At 39.4% G+C, this 20,256-nt stretch overlaps 1 protein-coding gene across 5 annotated transcripts in view; it reads left to right on the forward strand.

The window, feature by feature from the left end:
• The first annotated feature begins 2,649 nt into the window (after nt 1-2,649).
• Nucleotides 2,650-20,256, forward strand: part of RBM26 (RNA binding motif protein 26) — a 52,450-nt gene continuing 34,843 nt past the window's right edge. For 3 of the 5 annotated variants that reach the window (XM_042029594.1, XM_042029599.1, XM_042029597.1), the window contains exons 1-6: nt 2,650-3,094; nt 13,951-14,069; nt 14,773-14,909; nt 15,809-15,897; nt 16,485-16,723; nt 18,532-18,792. In XM_042029594.1, coding sequence (XP_041885528.1) covers nt 3,024-3,094; nt 13,951-14,069; nt 14,773-14,909; nt 15,809-15,897; nt 16,485-16,723; nt 18,532-18,792 — 916 coding nt within the window. In that variant the 5' untranslated portion in view covers nt 2,650-3,023. The remainder of the gene's footprint in view (nt 3,095-13,950; nt 14,070-14,772; nt 14,910-15,808; nt 15,898-16,484; nt 16,724-18,531; nt 18,793-20,256) is intronic. The other 2 variants (XM_042029596.1, XM_042029598.1) reach the window with 1 other exon arrangement.

Below are 20,256 nucleotides of genomic sequence, written 5' to 3' on the forward strand. Positions count from 1 at the left end.
TGAAATGAACATTGCCCAAAAATGCTACAAAACAGTGCAGTCACTTCTGAAGACGTGGGATGTAAATATTTATAAGGCTTTTAATATTTCAAGTCTGCAAACTCTAGAACTGGGAAAGCCAGCATTTATTTATTTATTTATTTATTTACAGTTACAATGAATATAGCCACAGAAGTGTGATAACAGCACATTTCTGTAAACACAGAAATGTTCAAAAACTACCACATGCAGGCAAGTCTTATCCAGTGCATAAAGTGTATTTGTGAAAACCTTTTTGTGATCACTAATTTCATTTAGTTAGAGCATTGTGCTTCCAAATGGTTGAAAAAGCAGTTTAGAAAATGAAATATCAAACACAGAAAAGTTGTTACTGTGATTATATCCATACATTTATGTGGGGAAGCCTTAGAGGCTGTGTTTTTTTGCTGGCTGTTGTATATCCAAGGATCAAAGGTACTTGCAAAGATGAGAGTGGACTGATGCAGTCCTTGTCTGAATTATTTCCATTAGACACTGACTTTTGCAAAGAATTAAGGGACAGAACCAAAATAAAATTAAGATTCTTATCACAATGCCTAATCTCTGTGTGCCTGTCCCTTCAGAGACCCATCACAATCCCAAGCTTAGTGACCTTTTCTACATGTTCACGAGGAGTTTAACTTACAAGTTGGTGACTGTGAGTCGAGGACTTTTTACATGTTAACAGAACAGTTTCCAGAAAATTTCAGGCTCTGGTGAATTTCTGTCTACTGACTGGATGTGCTGTTCATTCTCCACTGTGCAGGAAAACCAAAGTATATCTTGTAATTGGGAAGTCCTCACCAAAGTACCTACTAAACTGGCAGCTTATTTAGTTGGCTTGCTACACTCTCCAGTCTTCAACAAGCTTTCAAGGATGATAACCAAGCCATAAATAATTGTGTGCAGGCAGCCTTAGCCTCTTCCAGCTCTCATTTAGCTGTCTTAGTGACAGTCACTTGAAGTTCCTCTCCCTCTGTGAACACCAGGCAGGCAGTTCAGGAGTCATCCCGAGAAAGGCAGAGTGAATGATTTCCTTGAAACACTTGCCTTTGTGCACTGCCTGTGCACAATGCCTGACTCAGGAGCTCAGGTGCGATGCAGATCTTTCGAAAGCCCAGATCAATCTGACTGAGGGACATTGAGCCGGGACATTTTCTTTCAGCACTCGGGCACCAGTGAAAGCAGCACATACATAACTCTCCATGGGAAGGCACCACACTGGTGGGTACAGCTGTGCAGGGAGCTGTTCCATGTGTTCCCACTGCCGCAGCCCGTGGGGATGTCCGAGCAGCGGCGTGGGCTGGGCTCCCCCACCAGGTGCGCCCTGAGGAGCTGGGATCCCCCGCGTCAGGAAGATACGGAACTTTGCGCCCAACTCTCATGTTTTAAAAAAACATTTTTTTTGTCCCAGCTTTTCTTAAAAAAAAAAAACTAAAAAGTAAAAAAAAAAAAAGGGATGTTTTTCCTTTTCCTATCAGTGGCAAACATTTCTGGGAGTTTGCACATGGGGAGCCGAGAGAGTATTGGCTGTGCCTCCCCTCCTGCTTGTCCAGGGTGCGGTTCCTTATTGCAGCTCCCGACTGGCTGCGAGACTGGGGGCTGCTCTCCACTGGTGGGAGGGTGGAGATGGGCAGCAACTCTGTCCAGTTGAGGGCTTATTACAAGGAATAATCCCGAGCACCAGTACAGATTGAGGGTGACCTGCTCGAAAGCAGCTCTGCTGAGGAAGACCTGGGGGTCCAGATGGACAACAAGCTGTGCATGAGCAGCAGTGTGCCCTGGTGGCCAAGAAGGCCAGTGGTATCCCGGGATGCATCAGGAAAAACATTGCCATTAGATAGTGGGAGGTGATCCTGCACCTCTACGCAGCCCTGGTGAGGCCACATCTGAAATGTGTGTTCTGTGCTCCTCAGTACAAGAGAGACATGGAGCTCCTGGAGCAGGTCCAGCAGATGCTATGGCCTGTTCAGCCTCAAGAAGAGACAACTGAGTGGGGGTCCCATCAGTGTCTGTAAGTATCTGAAGAGAGAGTGCCAAGAGGATGGAGCCAGGCTGTTCTCGGTGGTGAGGAGCAATAGGGCAAGAGGCAATGGGCAGACACTGATGCACGGGAAGTTTCACCTGAATCCAAGGAAAAACTTCTTGATTGTGCAGATGACCGTGCACAAGAGATTGTCCACAGAGGTTGTGTCCCTCAATGGAGTTATTCAAGAATGATCTGGAAGCAGCCCTGTTCAATGTGCTCTAGGATGACCCTGCTCGAGCAGGGAGGTTGGGCCAGCTGACCCACTGTGGTCCCTACCAACCTCACCCATTCTGTGATTCTGCGATCATATTAGGTAAGGCTAACAGCGTTTCCAGGAAACAAAACAAGTACATGCGCATTTCAAACACCAGTCGGGAATACAAAATGGCATTTCTTTTGCCACTGGAGCCCTGTTCGGTCCAGCCACGGCATCAGGAAACGGGTGACCGCTGAAAGACACCGAGGCCGCCCCTCGAACCCGCCTCACCCCCGCACAGCGCCCTCCCCGCTCGGCCCCGCCTCCCGGCAGCCCCCGCGCCGCCCGGCCTCGCGAGACTCCCGGCTCTCGCGACAGCGGGGCGCCGCCATCTTACCCGCTCGCTCGGGCGCTCGCTCCGTCGGGCGCTGCGGCTCAGGGCGGCGGGGGGGCCGCCCGTCCCGGACCGCGCCGCCGCTACACTCGGCCGCGCCGCCCTCCGGCGGGGGGGACCCGCGCAGCGCCCGGGACCCGCTCCCTGGCAGAGGAGCGGCGAGAGCGGGGCCCGCGGGAAGCAGCCGCTGCTCGACTGGTTCCGCCCCCTCCGTGTCGCTGGGCCTCCGGCCCCTGCCAGGCGGCCTCTGCCGAACCGAGAGGCGGCGGAGGGTGCGGGGAGGCGCGGCGGGAGCCGGGTTGCCGGCCGGCGGGGCGGCGCGGACCCGCCGCCGGGGCTGCTGCTGTTGCTGCTGGCGGGGAGGCGGGGGGCCCGGGCCGCTCTGGATGGTGGTTAAAATGATCATAGAAAACTTCGAGGCGCTGAAATCCTGGCTCAGCAAAACCTTGGAGCCCATGTGAGTAACCGCGACCGTTCCTTGCCCTCTCGCCCCCTCGAAATAAACCTTCCCCTGCAGAAGATGGGGGTCCGCAGGGGCGGGAAACGTGGTGCCGGAGAGTCCCGGGAGGGCATCCCGGGAGATGCTCTCTCAGTGCTCTTCTTGTCCGGCCGCCTTGTGTGAGGGGTTGCGTTGCTCTCCCGCTCTCCCGTCGCCTTCCTCGGCCGGGAGGTAGGACTATCTCCCTCCGGAGGATGCAGCTTCCCCCCCCTAGCGACCGCGTTCCTGTTCCCTTTGTAGCCCAGGGAGAGCGGGAGACGCTGTGTGTGCGTGTGCAGCTCGCTATGCCCCGCGCTCAGCCCCGGAGAGGCTACGGTAATGAGCACGGCCCGCTGCCCTGTTCTGGGACCTTCTCCGAGAGAGCTCAGGTGCCACTGGGACGTCTTGCGGGATCCTGGGATCTTCCCAGTAGCATTTCCTACAGACTCGTCGCACATCATTCTTGGTTATTTTGGATGTGTGACACACTCTGGTTTTCCTTCCCCCCAAATAAAAATTGCATCAGTAGAGGACTTGGGAGTAGGAGCCCCAGAGAATAATTTACCTGTTTGTGAATACCTGCGTGGCCTCTAAGCATAACATTCGTGTGAGTAAGTGAGGCTCTTCTGCAAATATATCTTGCTTCTCTGAATAGTATTTTAGTGGAACTGAGGTGTGAACTTAGTTTTAAAGGTTTATCTTCTGGAAGTGTGGTGTCTGTAGATCAAAGGATACACTTTTCTTGTCATTCTGAGCCACTTTTTAACATGTCTGAATTAAATTGCTGGAGTTTGATTTGAATCAAATGAACTAGAACTTCTGAATTCGGTCTGGTGTTAACTTTTGCCCTGAGGTGTTTGCCCACTGTAGGTTTTACTCTTGATGAGTTCAGATGGGGGCGGGGGGGCAGAGTTTGCTTTATGGCTTCCATAGCCATTAGTTAAGTATATGTGTGTACGGATACAGTTTGTAGGGCTTATGTTGAAATAACTTGGAAAAGGTATAATATGCTGGAACATTTTAAGGAGAGCTTCACTTGGGTTATTCTTTTGTTTGTTTGGGGCTTTTTTTTTTTTTTTTAGGGGGTATGGGGGAAGGTAGTGGTGCTGCTTTATTCCATGGGGTCTGATCCACACCACACTGAAGTAGATGAACCATGAATTTACTTTTAGTGGACTTTCAATTAGGCCTGCAGCAAATTACACTGAGTGTCTTTGTTGTAAAAGGTTTGACGTTTACGATTTTATTTTGGGGGGAAAAAAGATCATCGTCTTGTAAAGCTGTGGTTTGGGGAAGGTGAATTACTTTTTCTCTTGAGTCAATATAATGCAATATTCAAATAATGTACCTTGTTTTGTTTTGGGGTAGTAGACTTTCCTAGTCCTTGGCTGCATAATGCTCACTGTTAGTTTCTGGATACTTTCTTGTATGAATATTTTGTTGATGGAAATCAGCAGTTCGATGTTAGTATTTTAGAGTGTGCTGGTTAAGAGGTTTGGAACAGACTCAGGTTGGTCCATGTTCCTTTGTTTGAATATTAAACCATGAGATCTCCTAGCAATAGTCAGCAGTTAAAGGGTGAAATTGAGATTTTCAGCTTTCGTGATCAGTGCAATTTTCTGCTTTTTTTCACTAAGAGGACCAGCATGTATCTATTAGGTTAAATGTGGTATGTGAGCAGATCAAATGTAGTTGTCGATCTGGAAAACTATGGAGAGCTAGGGAGTTGCTGGTCTGAAGGATGTTGACTTCTCTGAATTTTTAGCTTTGGGAGGAAACAAACCAGGAAGGACTGTCATTCAGTTTTCTGCATTGTTGAATAGATACTGAAATTGGTGGAGATGTATTGTCTTTTCTTAGCAGTCAAATACTCTTGGAGGTGCTTTTGGTGTCAGCTATCTGAAATGTGTGACTACAGCCATAGCTTCTGGCTGTATGAAAATTTCAGTGTGCAGCTACTTCTAAAGAAGTAACTGTTGCAGTACTAGTACAGCGAGGTTCTAAGTGCTGATCCTCTGGAGGTGTTGCCATAGCCCAGAAATGATTTTTGACTTGTCTTTTCCCGTTAATGAAACAAAAGTGCCAAGTGTTTTTGTCTAGTGGCTCTCTCAGAAACCTTTAGCTGCAAGATATGTAGCTTAACCTCCTAACTACACTAAGAAAGACACCACTGTATTAGGTTGTTACGGAGGTGGTTTCTTGGTGGTTTTAAGGGGAGAAGCGTGTTTAAGAAGAAACGCAAATAAATTTTATACAAACACGTATAGATCTATATTAATGTGCTAGTTACCTCGAGCTGAGTGTAGAGTTAGCTGAGTTAGAACATGCTGCACCTTCTAAATTGCCCTTTCCAAGCAGATAGCTTTTTTTAATCAGGATGTGTAAGTTACTCCAAGGCCATAATGCATGTCCTTCTGAAACATAATGTTTCAGAATTAAAATATAGCAGTAGCCACAAAAATTGTGTCATTTTATCTTTAAACTGCTCTAAAACGCTAACTTCTTATATAATGTATATGTATATACAAGTATAATGAAACAAGTGTGTTACATAATTGTATGGACTGGACATGATTCAGTTGTTGGATTGCTTTCACGTGGAGTCTCTGGGAAGCACTGTTCATAGACAGGAATGTTTGAAGGAGAGGGATGGTGGAGGATTTAAGATTTGGAATTTTTTGTTAGTGGTAGGTTGTTGGGTTTGTTTGTTTGTTTTGGACTACTCTAATGCCTTTGGCAAAGCCTTGGTGATCCTCCATACAAAAAGGCCTTATCTGAGTTTTGTCTTGTTGCAGTGAGGCGGAAACTGCAAATGCTGCCATGCTGGAGCATTTGCACAGTCCAGCTCCGTTTGAGGGGTGATAGGTCTCTAGGAGCTTTCTACAGCTCTTCAAGAAGAGGCTGCTTTTGTGGTTTTGGAAATAACTCTTTGTGCAGCTTTGTTTGGTGTACAGAGAATTGCTAAATATACACATGGAATCATTGCAGATACAGCCATGTAAATGTAGTACCAGTATAAATAAAGTGGCAAGAGGCTTTTTGTGCTGTGGCTACTGTGTTTGACTAGAATTATCTTGTATGTTCAACTCCAGTCAGCTCTGTAAAGAAGGCATTTGTTACTAGTCATCCTCTTTGCTTGCAGACAGCAATGAGCTAAGTTTCTAGTGTTACCCACTTTCATGTCTGTGGCATGGTTTCTGTCAAGTGTTGGAAAATAATGTTAAACTTGGAATATAACTGTATGCCTGTGACTTCTGATTTCTATACTAACAAGGCATTCACTGAGCCTGTCAATCGTGATGGGTTTCTTTTCTGCAAGTCCATTCCAGATACTATATAAACGGTGTATATAGTCCTTGTTGGAATATCAGGATCTGGCTTGGCAAAGTTCCAAGTAGGGATTTCTTTAATTTTTTTTCTTGAATTTGTTTTAATCTCTGCTTGTGAAAAAACTAGCTTTTTGTACTAATGCTACACTCACAATTTCGCTTTTAAGACATTGTAATGTTCTCCCCCTTGCCCTAATTCTCTACAGTGGAAAGTTTCCTTGGTTTTAATTACTTTGTGTAAAATAAATTAAATTATTTCTGTGGCCCACTGAATTTTACTTTGTTTGATTAAGGCTCCCATATCTAATTTTTTTACAGTTCACTGTATTTATGTTTTTGTGAAGGTTTCTTCCTGTACTAAATCAAACTTGAAAAAAAGGTGAAATGCCTACAACATCTATGCCATATTTAGGCATACCTCATTGAAATGGAAAGGTATTTTGCATTGGTGATTTCTGTAAGTGAACATGGTGGTGTAACGACTTACATCAGATGAAATAAAATGAAAATTGTTTAAAGTATATTTTGAATATATTTATGATTGGAATATTTTATGGCAAATTGTCTGTGTCCTATTGTGTTCAGTTATGCCTTCACTACTCTTTGTTTGTCAAGCTTTTTAACCCTTATTTTTTGGCTTCACATGTTACTGACAAAAGGTAGTGAATAAAAAAGGTTTAACTTTTAAAAAAGGTGGTGTAAGGAATATGCTAGTAAGCTAGGACATTGAAAGCATAGAAATAAGTTAAAATGAAAAACCTTGTCATTCCTTTCCACATACATTTGGCACACTATCCTACCAATAACACTTATTGGCCCACCGTGAAATTTCTCCCATTTTCTGTGAAACTTCCTAAGAAGTTCAGAAGCAATAAATGTTTCTCTACATTTCATTACTTTGTTAACACTTTGCATGAAGTTATTTGTAACCTAAATAACTAAAGCACCAATACACATCACTGGTATGTCACCTTTAACACTAGTTATTTTTCTACATCTATTGTGAAACTTGATAGTCTGTTCACCTGACTGAGAGCTACTGTATTTGAGAAATCAAGCTTCCTAGCTTAGAGTGCTGATACTGCTACGCTTCTGTGTAAAAATATTGTGTTAGTATTAAAATATTGGTATTATTGGGTATAGTTCAGAGCAGAAAATAAAAATACTCCTGTTACAGGAAACCTTTTTTGTTCTTACCGTGAACATCAGCAGTGAAGTGAAACCCCTTTGACTGCATTGGAAGTCATAGAGACACTCTGATGAGTTTTGCTTTCTGTAGTGAATGGGTGTTGGAGAGCCAGCAAGCTGACAGCTGTTCTGCCTCATGAGAGCTGTCTTGAATCTAGGGGTGGCATTCTAGGCTGCCAATTACTGGTTGCAGCTGTATGAACATGTCAGATCTGGGTATCATAATAATTTAGAACTGATTTAATGGCATCATTAGCTTGATTAGCAGCTTTGGAGGCTGCTGAATTCCTCAATGTGTTTCTATTGCGTTAAGTACTGTTAGAGAGTTAATGAGAGTGAGTATCGTAAGAGTGGTCCTTCTCAGCCACGATAGTGTCTTAAGAGTTGGGTCTTGCTGAATGAGTTTGTAATTTATTTTATTTACTGAACAGTGTAGCTTTTTATAGAATTTCTTTTTTCTTAGTAACAATAGAGTGGTACAACTGCCTGAATTAGGCTGCCTGCACTGCCCAGTATGCAGTGTACATCTTTCTGCACCCACTCAGCCCTGCAAGTACAAAGCATTTCTCTCAGCCTTCAAACGCAGCCATGTCCACCTTGGTTAATGTCAAGAACTGGGCAGTTTTTTAGCAATCAGTCTGCAGGCAACAAAACTAGACTCTGAAATTTAGGTTGTTAACGCTCAGGATCAGAGCACAACAAATAGCGTGCACCTACATGTTATTTCCTTCACAGCAGCGCCATTCGTTGCCTGGAGGACTACAGAAATGCTTTTGAGGTTTCACTGTGTTGCGGTAGTTTAAATTTATGAAGGAACTAGTTGCAGGATTTGCAGCATCTTTTTGGTTTGTACATTAATTTTAAAACTGAAGAAAGAAACCCCTTGTGTAGTTTCTTTACCATCTTAAAAAAGTAGTGTGTGTGTACAGTATAAGCTCTGTTAATATGGGCTCTTGTACATACAGCTACACCAATAATGTGATTTTGCAAACACCTTTAATATCTATTCCCCAGGAACTCCATTTCTCAGTTAGGCTAATGTATATAGATGCATGGTAATTAAAAAAGTCAAAGGGGGTTCTCAGAACGTATTTTATATTTAAAAAAAAATCTGAGTATTGGAAACAGATAGGTTAAAAGTTTAATGAATTGCAAAGTATTGAAATAAGAAGAAAAGACTGTACAGAGGGGTGAGTCAGTCAAATTACTTTTCTTTTTTCAAATAATATGTACAACAAAAAAATTAAGGCTCAATTTTACTCTGACAGCTTCAGCTTTTCTGGTTTATCTTTACTTGAAATAGTAGTTTCAAATAATGACTCAAAACCAGGTGAGGTCAGAAACACGGGGTTTTTAACTTTGCTGGGAGCTTTGTTGAACCGTTCCTTCTGTGATTGAGCAAAATATTTGCTTGGGAATTACTTTCCTTTTCGAAGCTTTTATCTGTTGCATAGCAGTTGGAGGTATACATATAATTCTCTGAAGAACATGCAGAGATCTAGGAAGAGAATTCTTCTGTCTGTGCCTGTATATTCAATAATGTTATTAAAGCAGGATTGCATGAGCCATCTCCCTTGTTTAATAGGGAGAAGTAGGTACTGTGTATTTTCTGACTTGGAGAGTACAGACTGCAGAAGAGTATTACTAGAAGTAAAAACATTTAACATTGTTAGTAACAATGATATATATTCAGAAATTGGGTGTAAGAAAACATGCTATGGTGTTTAATTGCAGCACACAGTGGGATGTACTTGCTGCAGTGGAAATGAATTCAGATTACTTGTGCCAGCTGGAGTTTGTTTGTTAAAGAAAACACAATTGCAAAAACAGGAGGAGAAATTTGTGATTACAGATGCACATTAGTGCTTGCAGCACTTGCCTACGGAACGTTGAGGGGATGGAGATACGGGAATCAGAGTTGAGAAATGTTTTTCTACGTGTTTTGGTGGATGTGACCATTTTTCAAGTAGCCAGACTCTATCATAAGAATGAAGTTATGTATAAAGTTCTGTCACACTTCTAATGCGCAGATTGTGTTTATGGTGAGGACTGATGTACCACACCATGTTCAAGTTCAGCTAAGGATTCAAACCTGTATTAATAGCTGAAAATGTATATCATTCAGAGAGCAGTAGAATCAACATGTGAATTTACTGATGATTTTTAGTGCAACTTAGAGTACTTGAAATATGTTGGTGGTATTCTCATTTTTCTGAGTTGTCAGTTAAGGATCTTTCACTATTTCAATTTGCAAGAACATAGCATGATACATATATTGTGTGATAAATCCTTGTGCTACACAGTATATTTGCTGCCATCAGTACCTTTCCTGTTTTCTTTATTCTCACGTTATTTGTTAACAGAACAAAGTCGATTATAAGAGCATAAAATGCAAGACAAAGAGGTTTAGAAAAAGCTAAAAATATTCTAATAAAAATTCTATAGCTAAAATAAAGCTAGCTCAAAATGGGTGAAAAATCCATGTATGCACAACAAAGAGCAAGCATATTGCGTATCATTCACACACAAAGGCTGCTATTCTGTAAGAAAATACTGTTAAGCTAGAGAATGTAAGATCTTGTTTCTCAGAAGAACTCAAGGCCCCATAATCCAAACCAGCGGATTTTGACTAAACCAGTGGATTGAGAATTTACAGAACATTTCAGAATTAAGTTTGGGTGAAAAAGTGGAAAGGAATTGCTTTGTAAAAAAGCAGCTCTCCCCAAACAAAATGATTAAAGATCATGTCTAGAGCTCTTGATAGCTATAAAGAATCAGGCAGACCTCCTTTATTCACAGTTCTGTAAACTTTAAGTTTCTTTTTTACTTATGAGACCAGTTGGTCTTCTCTTCCACCTCTTGAGGTTGCTAGCAATTTAATTTTAGCATCATCTTAAAAAAAGGCATTTTATAAGAGTTTAAAAAGCAATAAAAGATCAGATTATAAACTTGTTAGATCTATTTAAGATACTGTCTACGGAAACAGTCTTCACAATAGTGTGGAGAAAACAGATTAATTGTTTGTGGGTTTTTTCAAGCTTTGAAGAACAGCTATAGAAGAGACTTCTGTTTCAAGTCAGTACTTAAAAAAGGACGTCAGCCTCTGTGTAAAGATCATTTGCAGTTAGTTTAATTTTAAAAAATGAAAGGACATAAAATCATAATGTTGATTTACAAACACATCTTCATCTCACTCTACCACAAAACTCATTGTATTCATTATTACTTAATTAGTGTCAATTTGAAATAATTTGTCTGTTACTATTTTTTAAAAAATAGTATTTGTTAAGTAGCCAAAATTGAAAGCATGTAAATTCTTACTGTTTTAGAAATTCTTCTGTACACACTGAATAATAATAATTGTAGAATGCAGTACAATTGTTTTGCATTGTTCATATGTGGCCGTACAGGGTGTTAATGCTGAAACGTGTGCACGAGTGCACAGCAGAAAGTGATCCTGTGTTTTGCAAATTAAAAGTACATTTTCACTGAGAATATTTTTACAAGCATATCTTGGAGTTGGGTGAATGAGTTCAAGTCCTGGGGTGGACAGGATTGCTAAGATTTCCGAAGTCATCATGGTAGGGAGGATGAAAGCATTGACTGTTCATTATTTTTAAACAGCTTTTGTTTGTTTGGGTTTTGAGGTTTTGTTTGTTGTTTTTTTGCAGTTTTGTGGGGTTTTTTTGGTTTGTTTTTTGGGGGTTAGTTAATGGTTTGTTTATTTTGTTACAGTCTAGGTGTCTTTCCAGAGAAGATTTTCTCATTTTTATCCTGCTCATGAAAGAGGAATTGGTTTAAATTGAATGTGAGGTTGTATAGTCAATACTGTAGGAGCTGGAGAATTAAAATACATTGTAGTAGCTAAGAGCAGTAGGCTTTTACCTTCTAGACTGACTTGGGGTTTTTTCCCTCCTTTTTCTTTATTGTTTTGCCCCCTCACTAAATTTTGAGTGCACATGTGTCATTTAAGTAAGTTGTAGCAGATTTTGAACAATGACAGGTGACTGTTCATATTATCAAATGAGAACCAAGTTTGTGGAAATTCAAATTTAAAAAGAAAAACTGAGGATAATAATGTGAAAATTGTCTGCTCTCCACCTGTTATGATGAAAACAGCACATTAATTTTCCAAGTTATGAGTCAGCTTGAAACTGGGAAAGTATTGAAAATTTGAAGTGCCATTGAAGTTGCATGAAGAAGCAGTAAAAAAAGTTAGTAATTTTGCAAATTCAAGGATTGAGAGGATATGAAATGTTGGTCTTAGGGTCTGCTGAAGGCTGAGAGAGCACCCTCATTGCAGCCTATGATGAATACCTGTTCAACACTGGACTTCTAGATAATCTGCTTGGCTGATGGGCTCAGGTGTTTGCAGTGTTAAAGAGACTCGTTAAAGAAGAGTCCTACGGCTCTCACTGTAGGAGGTTGTGTGCCTGCTTCCAAGGTGACTGACTTGGTGCTTGGGCAGTATTTTCATCTGGGTAAAGAGTTGTTAGAGCTGAATGTGGCAAACTAGATGTGAAAAATTCCTGAAGAATTTTCCATCTGTGCAGTCTGGTTTTTGATTCACAGTATATATTTTCATTTTGTTCATTTAGCGTGTGTGGGTTCTTTTGGAATGTAGACTGATTCTGAACTCCCATTTCCTATATCTATAAATAATGCAGACTAACATGGAATACTGTGGTGCGTCCAATAGCAGCCCAAGTTGCTTTTTCAGCATGAAATTCTACTATTGCCTGCTTTCTAGAGGATGCTGGGTTACGTTTGAAGCTCTGACCTTTAACTTCAGGGCCATGTGTGCTGGGCCCAGGCTATCCATAAGTGATGCTGACAGATCGGCTTCCTTTGCTTAGTGGATATGTTTGCATGGGGGATGTTGCTTGCTCTGCAGGAGATAAGTTTCTCTGGTGAGAGGAATTAGGTGGTGTGATACGTGCATTTAGGGATTTGGTTTCTTTTGCCTAGTGTCCAAAGTAATGTCATTTCAATGATCAGCATTTAGATTAATAATTAAGCTTCAGCATTTGTATCTTACTCACTATGGAAGGGATTTGGAGCTTCTGTTTTATTCCTTTGTTATGACTGTTGGAGCTCTATGCTAGAGCAGTATTTGTGTAATGTTCACATTCAGTGCAACTCCCTGACCACAGATTAATTTTTCTTATTGGTTATTTTTTTTAGAAAATATGTACAGTTAGGATGTATCAATGCAATTTTTTTTTTCTTGTAGCTCTTTAAAACATTAGTACAAACTTTAATTACCACCCAAATAAGCTGTTTGTATCACAAGACTGGTGTGCATCCATTAAATCCTGCCTTATTTTGTGAGGCCTGAAGTCTTCCTTTGGTATATGCTAAATAACGAGATTCAATTGTTTAAGACCAGTGTCTCACCATGTCATTAGTTACTGTTTTTGAAACATGAATGGTTTTCTGCAGAAGTCTCACTTGCTTTGGCAGGTTTTACAACACCGCTGCAAAGTTCATTGTAGATCCCTATTGGTGAAACATTGTAAAAAAAGTATGCCAGTTATATTAAATAATGTTCTGCTGAATGTGAATACATGGCTTTCTTTATCCTAAGTTCTTTGTTGATGTGCGTAAGACCATCAGCTTCTACATTGAGGTGCTCTGTACTTAATTGTAGGTGGAATTCAGATGTCAAATGGATAATGATCCCCTAAATTTCCCTCCATTTTCAGTGTACTCCTTATGGGGGTATCTGTTACAAATATTTGAATTTAGGCTTTTGAAACCAAGTTTGAAACTGAAAAAATCAGTTTCAGTTTTTATGGTGTTCATATGTAAGTAGTAGTAAGAATGTTCAAAAGTGTATTTAAGTGGATACTCGAGAGTCTGATTTTTTTTTTTTTTTGGTAGCGCAGATCACTTCTACTGTATCACTGTATTAATTTGTAATTGGATAGACTGACTTTTCCCAGTTAACAGTTACTCAGTGTTACATTCGGAATTATTGATTCCATCTTTGGGGAATTAGGGAAGTATTTGTTGTCTTTGTTTTTAATACTGTTAGGCAGTTGAATCTGTTTCTTACTAAATAGTTTGTTCTAGTTTGTTCTGATGTTTTCTGCGCAGTGTTGTTAGGAAATATTCTAGGCAATTGTTCTCTTGAAAAGGAAAGTGATGCTTAGAAATATTATGTATCTGGACTCTGTTTTGAAAAATACACCTGAGTATTTTTCAATTGCTGTGGTAGGAAATGGTTTTGCTCTATATATGTATTGGTCATGCCAGTTTTGGACATTAATTTCCATAATTAAATTGCTTTTTTTCCCCTAACTAATCTGTTTGCAGATGTGATGCAGATCCATCTGCCCTAGCTAAATATGTTCTGGCTTTGGTAAAGAAGGATAAAAGTGAAAAGGAGCTGAAGGCATTGTGTGTTGATCAGCTGGATGTATTTCTTCAGAAAGGTATGGGCTTTGTCATAACAATTAAGATTGAGTGAAAATTCTGTCTTTTTCACTTTATTTAAGCAATCATTTACCATAGAATCGGGCATTGATCTCTTTATTAGCTTTGTTACTTTGTAGAATGTAATTCAGGTTTCATAAAGTAATTTTTAAAAGCCCAGGTGTATAGGTTAGCATAGCATAGGTAACATTAGGTATATGTTTTGTTAGTACTTACAGAAACACAGAATTATAGAATGGTTTGGGTTGAAAGGGACTGTAAAGATCCTCTAATTCCAGCCCCCTGTTGTAGACAGGGACACATCCTGCTAGACCAGGTTTCTCAGGGCCTTGTCTGACCTGGTCTTGAATGCTTCCAGGGTTGGGGCATCCACAACTTCCATGGGCAAGTACTGAAGCTCTGTATATATATGCCAGAAATACTCTTCCAGATGTTTTATAAGAGACATTAAATAATTCAAGAATTGAAAACTTTCGTGAAACATTGTTCATTATTGACATGTTTTTTGACTCTGTAAATGTCCTTTTAAATCTAAAATTAGGAACACAGTATTTAAAGAAAATAGTCTTTTTTGTTTTTAACCTTTTGTTGAATGCTGGTTTTGGTTGATTGTCTGGGGTTTTTGGGTTTATTTATTTATTTTTAAAGCAAATGTTAACCGTGGTTTTGGATAATGGATATTTGTACACTCTTTACTTTTAGAAACTCAGATATTTGTGGAAAAACTGTTTGATGCTGTGAATACAAAAAGCTACCTACCTCCACCAGAACAGCCATCATCAGGAAGCCTGAAAGTAGAATTTTTTCAGCATCAAGAAAAAGAGACAAAAAAAGAAGAGGTGGGCACTGATTTTAATTTAAATGTACATATTTTTCCTCATTCATGTAATTTGCTTATGTGTTTAACTTCATAGTGCTTATTTGTTTATTAGTAAAAGTTATTAATAATTTATTCTAGTTCAAGTCAATAATAATTTCTGTTTATTAATAATATTATTAGTAATTACATGAAAGCGTTAAAATAAGTCAGAAGATTTGTGCTTGGCATGTTGAGCACTGCTGCATGGTTTTTCTAACACATGTGGGTTCTTCAAAGGTAAACCAAAGTAGTTTTGATGAGGCAAAGGTAAATGAAGTTATTGAGTAGTGTAGGAGCTGCAGTATAATCTACATTAGTTCTCTGGTCAAGATTGCTGTTGTAGTTGTGCTGAACTTTTAATTCACCATAAATCCAGGCTGCCATTCTAAATGGCAATTCTCATTCCTTCAGCTGCTTGATCCAGGTAACATCCTTTTGTCACAAGTGTTTATCTTGTGCATTGGGCCAGAATAGTGAGTTTGTGCTTTTCAGTAGCAACCTAGGTTTGCCTGCATGGAAGTGTTTTAAGTGTGAACTGAACCAGATAACCTGCTGATGAAGAAAAGACTTTGCTGTTGGTTGTTGAATATGCCTTCTTAAATCTTCCCAAAACCTTAAAGTGGTTTTTTGTCTACCTGCAGTAAAAGCAGCTGTGTTTTCAGTGCGACACGATAAAGATGGATAGTTTTATTTTCTCTCAAACAGTGCTTTGAATATTCCTAGAAATAGAAATTAATACAGAAGGTTCTCTAATTACATTAGAGACTAAAATGTGTTACTGCTTCTCAGTGTTCAGAGTTTTTGGTTTTATTTGGTACTGCAGAAGCCTGCATTATAGTGTGCTCATGTTTTGATCTAATATCTATGCTTTGAATTCAGATAGTTAAAGAGGAAGAGCGAGAGAAAAAGTTCTCTAGAAGATTAAATCACAGCCCTCCTCAATCAAGTTCTCGCTACAGAGACACCAGGTAAAAAATTTTGCGTAACTCCTTTTATTATATCAGTAATCAGATGGATTTGGATTTTTGTGGTGTTACTATAATAAATGTTTTGTTTCTGTGTTGTCATCCAATAAGCCTAAAAAGAAGACTTCTATGGCTTTTATGCAGATGTAGGTAAATGGCAAGTGTGTAATGTCACTGTAACCTGTCTTTCAAGTTGTGCACTGCTATCACCCTTTAAATTTTATGAGTAATTTTGATGTTAGATTTGTGGTTTATATTGCAGTACTTATTCGTCTCAATACTGAGTTTGAATTTTGATTTAGAAGCCTTCCCTTCAATAACTCTCTGTGTTTCCAACTTGGGAAACATGCAATATTGGGCAGAAACGGAATTTTATGTATGTTTTAAAATCTTAGGTATGGTAAAAATAAAATGAATAAGCAAAACTTATTTTAAAATCCTTCTGAGAAGAAAGGAGTAGCCATAAATTAGATACAATTCGTAGCTTTTCTCTAGTTTTCCATTGACATTTCTTAAAGTTTTGAGGTAGTTAAGATTTCAAATTATGGCTTCATAATTCTTGTAATTAACCTCTAATATTTCATTTTTAGAAGCCGTGATGACAGGAAAAAAGATGAACGTTCTCGGAAGAGGGACTATGATCGAAATCCTCCCAGAAGAGATTCCTATAGGGATCGATACAACAGACGAAGGGGGAGGAGTCGGAGCTACAGCAGGAGTCGAAGCAGGAGTTGGAGCAAAGAGAGGTTGCGGGACCGTGATCGAGACCGGAGCAGAAGCCGGAGCAGAACACGAAGCAGAGGTACCAACAGTTGGTCTCTAAAATACGGTGAATGTTTTTACAAAATTTAGAAACTACACTTATAAACTATGTTCAAAATGTACTAGAACTTCCTCTATTGTTCTTGTCCCTTATTCAAATTTAGCTTTGTTTTCTGTGGAAATTAGGCTTCTGTGATTGTGTTCTCAGTGCTTGTTTTCCTCTCTTTCCCTCTGTTCTTCTTTAATACCTTTTTATTAAGGGGACTGCGCTGGCCACTTTTTAAGCATTGTTGCAAGAGAGGCAGAAAAATCCAAGTTATTTCCATTTCATTAAGTTTTAGGAAACTTGGAATCTGGTTTAGGGAGATACAGAAATTAATGCTCGTTTGCAGAGGTGGAATTGGCAGAAATTGTCTGTTTGGCAGCAAATGACTTGTCAAGCAGAACACTACAGCTCAGTTCTTTTGGTCTTGTCCCCTCCTTAGTGTCATAGGTGAAGGGCTGAAATCACTACAGTAAGTATTTGCATTTGTGTACATATCTGTAGGACTTCAGGCTTCAGTACAGTACTTTGTAGAATTACACTTCTTTAAAAAGGGAGTTGCTTTTTCAGCTGAAAATAATGCTTTTTCCCTCAATAGTTTTTAATAGTAAGTTGGAAAAGAGCAGTGAGAGTAATTTTATATCTTTGTCCTGTATTAGACAATATAGGGGTAAAAACAGTCTGGTAGAACTGTCCTGTGTATTACTTTTCTTTCTGTAAGACAGGCCTTGGTAACCCAGACTTCAGAGTAGGAATACAGATTTCTGAAAATATGAGAGCAGATATTTTCCAAACAACTTATTAACAAGCAAATTAAATAACATGCAGCAGTTTAACTAAAAGATTACAACATGATTAAGTCTTGATTTAAGGATTATTTACATAAACTGAAATGACAGTACCTTATGGACAATATTTTGTAGTGAAAGCTTTGTTTCTTTTTCTTAGAACATGAAGAAATGCCTGTTTTACCCACACTGATGAGCCATCTTTGAGATATTTCGTAATGTTCCTTCAATGTGGAGTTATTTAAGTCTATTAACTTATGTCATGACGTAACTCTTCTGTTTTAATTGGGATGTTTACTATTTACTTGGTGGTAATATTAGAAAATGAAGAGAATAGTTAGTATGTATTCAGAATAAAAGGTCATTTTACTTGCTGTATCTGCCTGGGAGTGTTCCACACCTGTCAAGTACTATTATTTCACCTATTACGGCAAAGCTTTTCATGCAATAAATACATGTAAAATGAAGATCAAAAAATGAAGATACAACAATAACATTGTCTTGAAACATTAAAGATTTCTAACTTTTGTAGTATTTTCAAGTGATGGTTACTGATTTCTTGCCATTGCTTCCCTTTATTGAAAACTTTCCATCTGAAATTCTTAGAATATGTCCATCACTAAAGAAGATGTACTCTGCCTGAAGTTAAATAGGATCTCTGCTCTACTGTGGATGTAGCTGTTATTAAAATACCCCAGAGTCTGACTATGTACTTCACAGATTATTATTTTTCTGATTAAACCTTTGGAATGTAGAATCATGGAATAGCTGAGGTTATGGGAGACCTCTGAAGGTGGTGTAGTCCAACACGCTTTATCAAAGCAAATAAACTGGAGCAGGTTGCTTAGGACCAGCTGCATTATAAATAACTCCAAGGGTGGAGACTCCACAGGCACTTTGGGCAACCTGTAGAACATTCCAATTATGATGTGTGTGTATTGAGTTGATGCAAAATAAAGATACTTATAGAGTAGTGGCTGCTTCTGGTGAAAAGGTGGATGTGGAATTACCCAATATAATTTTTATTTTTACTTTTTGTTACAGAAAGGGATTTGGGAAAGCCAAAATATGACATGGATAGAACAGACCCATTAGAGAACAATTATACTCCAGTTTCTTCTGTGACAAATATTTCATCTGGCCACTACCCTGTCCCTACACTGAGCAGTACTATTACTGTTATTGCTCCTGCTCATCATGGAAATAACACTACTGAAAGTTGGTCGGAGTTCCATGAAGAGCAGCTGGACCACAACTCCTATGGAAGACCTCCGCTGCCAAAGAAACGCTGTAGAGATTATGATGGTAAGTCCATGGATTTTTAATTGCTTCCTGCACCTATGATTGCTCCCTTTCTGAAAAGACTGAGGTAATTCACCTTTCTTTTTCTGATCTTTAATAGAGTGAGGTTTTTGTATTGCACAATTCTTGAATGCAAATTTTGTGCCACTTCTTACTGACTTTAGACAGCATGCTCTTTTAGTGTTTGTATATTTATTTTGCTTGCTAGAACTTTCTTTCTATAAATGAAAAATAGTATACTAAAAAGTTACAAAAAAAATCCAGTTTTAGCCAGGTTTTCTGTCTTATGTTCCAACCAAATACTGTATTTGATGGTTTTGACAATGGTTAGCTCCTTACTGATCTCATCCTGTTTCATTCCATCCTATCTAAGAGACAATTTTTAACTTGAAAGGTCTAGAGCTGAAACTTTCCAGCCTCATGTTAGACCATTATTTCTTTCCATGTAGATGTTTCTTAAAACTGGCTAGGTTTTTTGCTTATCTCTGTCTTAAGCTTTCATTTTAAATGTCTTGTGCCAAAATTCACACAAGAGGCTGCTGCAGCTGGCAGTGTCTTAACTAAAATCAGCCTGTGAACCTGTGAGCTCAGAAGAGTTGAAATCTCCCCCTAAAGTTGCTTCTGAGGGATTTTGTTGTTGTTATTGTTGTTTACCACAATGAGGAGTTTACATTCTAGGCCATTTACATTCAGAACTCTGATTAGAATTTTTTTTATTAAGTAAGAAAAGGGGAGACTGAGCTTTCAAGTGTTGGCAGAGTTGTACTTACAAGGAATAGTTTTGCCAGTGTACATCACAGCAATGCTGTGAAGGAAGTGCAGTTGTGAATGTGTCATTTTGTTTTGAAGTTTTCTCTCTTCAGTGACTACATGGTTCCATCACACTGCTCTTCCTATCTGCACTTTCACATTTTCAACTTTACCCTCTGCTGAACTTCTGGTTTTCTTTAGTAGTTCAATTTAATGTGTTCTATTAATTCTTCCTGAACATGAGGTAATACATACCTCTTCTCCACATCATGTTTTGAGGAAGTGGGCACTCCTCTTTCTTCCTCTTTTTACCAGGTGTTTCAGCCTTTTCCCTGTATTGCATTGACTGGTATTTTGGTGTTGTTTGTTTCTGTGGGTGCTGTTGCTAAACAGGTAATCATAGAACAGTTTGGGCTAGAAGGGCCCTGTAAAGGTTATCCAGTCTAGCAACCCTGCAGTGAGCATCTTCAACAAAACCTGGTTGCTCAGAGCCCGGTCCAGCATAACCTTGAGTGTTTCCAGGGTGAGGCATCCACCACTTTCCTGGGCAACCTCTTCACTCTTTCACCACCCTCATTATAATAATTTATTTTTCTTATATCTGCTTTGATTCTGCTGTCCTTTAGTTTAAAGCTATTACCCCTTTCTTACCACTTCAGGTCCTACCAAAATGTTTGAAGTACTTAAAGGCTGCAGTGAGTACTTAAACTCAGTGCT

Source organism: Corvus kubaryi, unplaced genomic scaffold, assembly GCF_017639235.1.
Source record: "Corvus kubaryi isolate FWS band 111438036 unplaced genomic scaffold, C.kubaryi_AGA036_p1.0 37328, whole genome shotgun sequence".
NCBI lineage: Eukaryota > Metazoa > Chordata > Aves > Passeriformes > Corvidae > Corvus > Corvus kubaryi.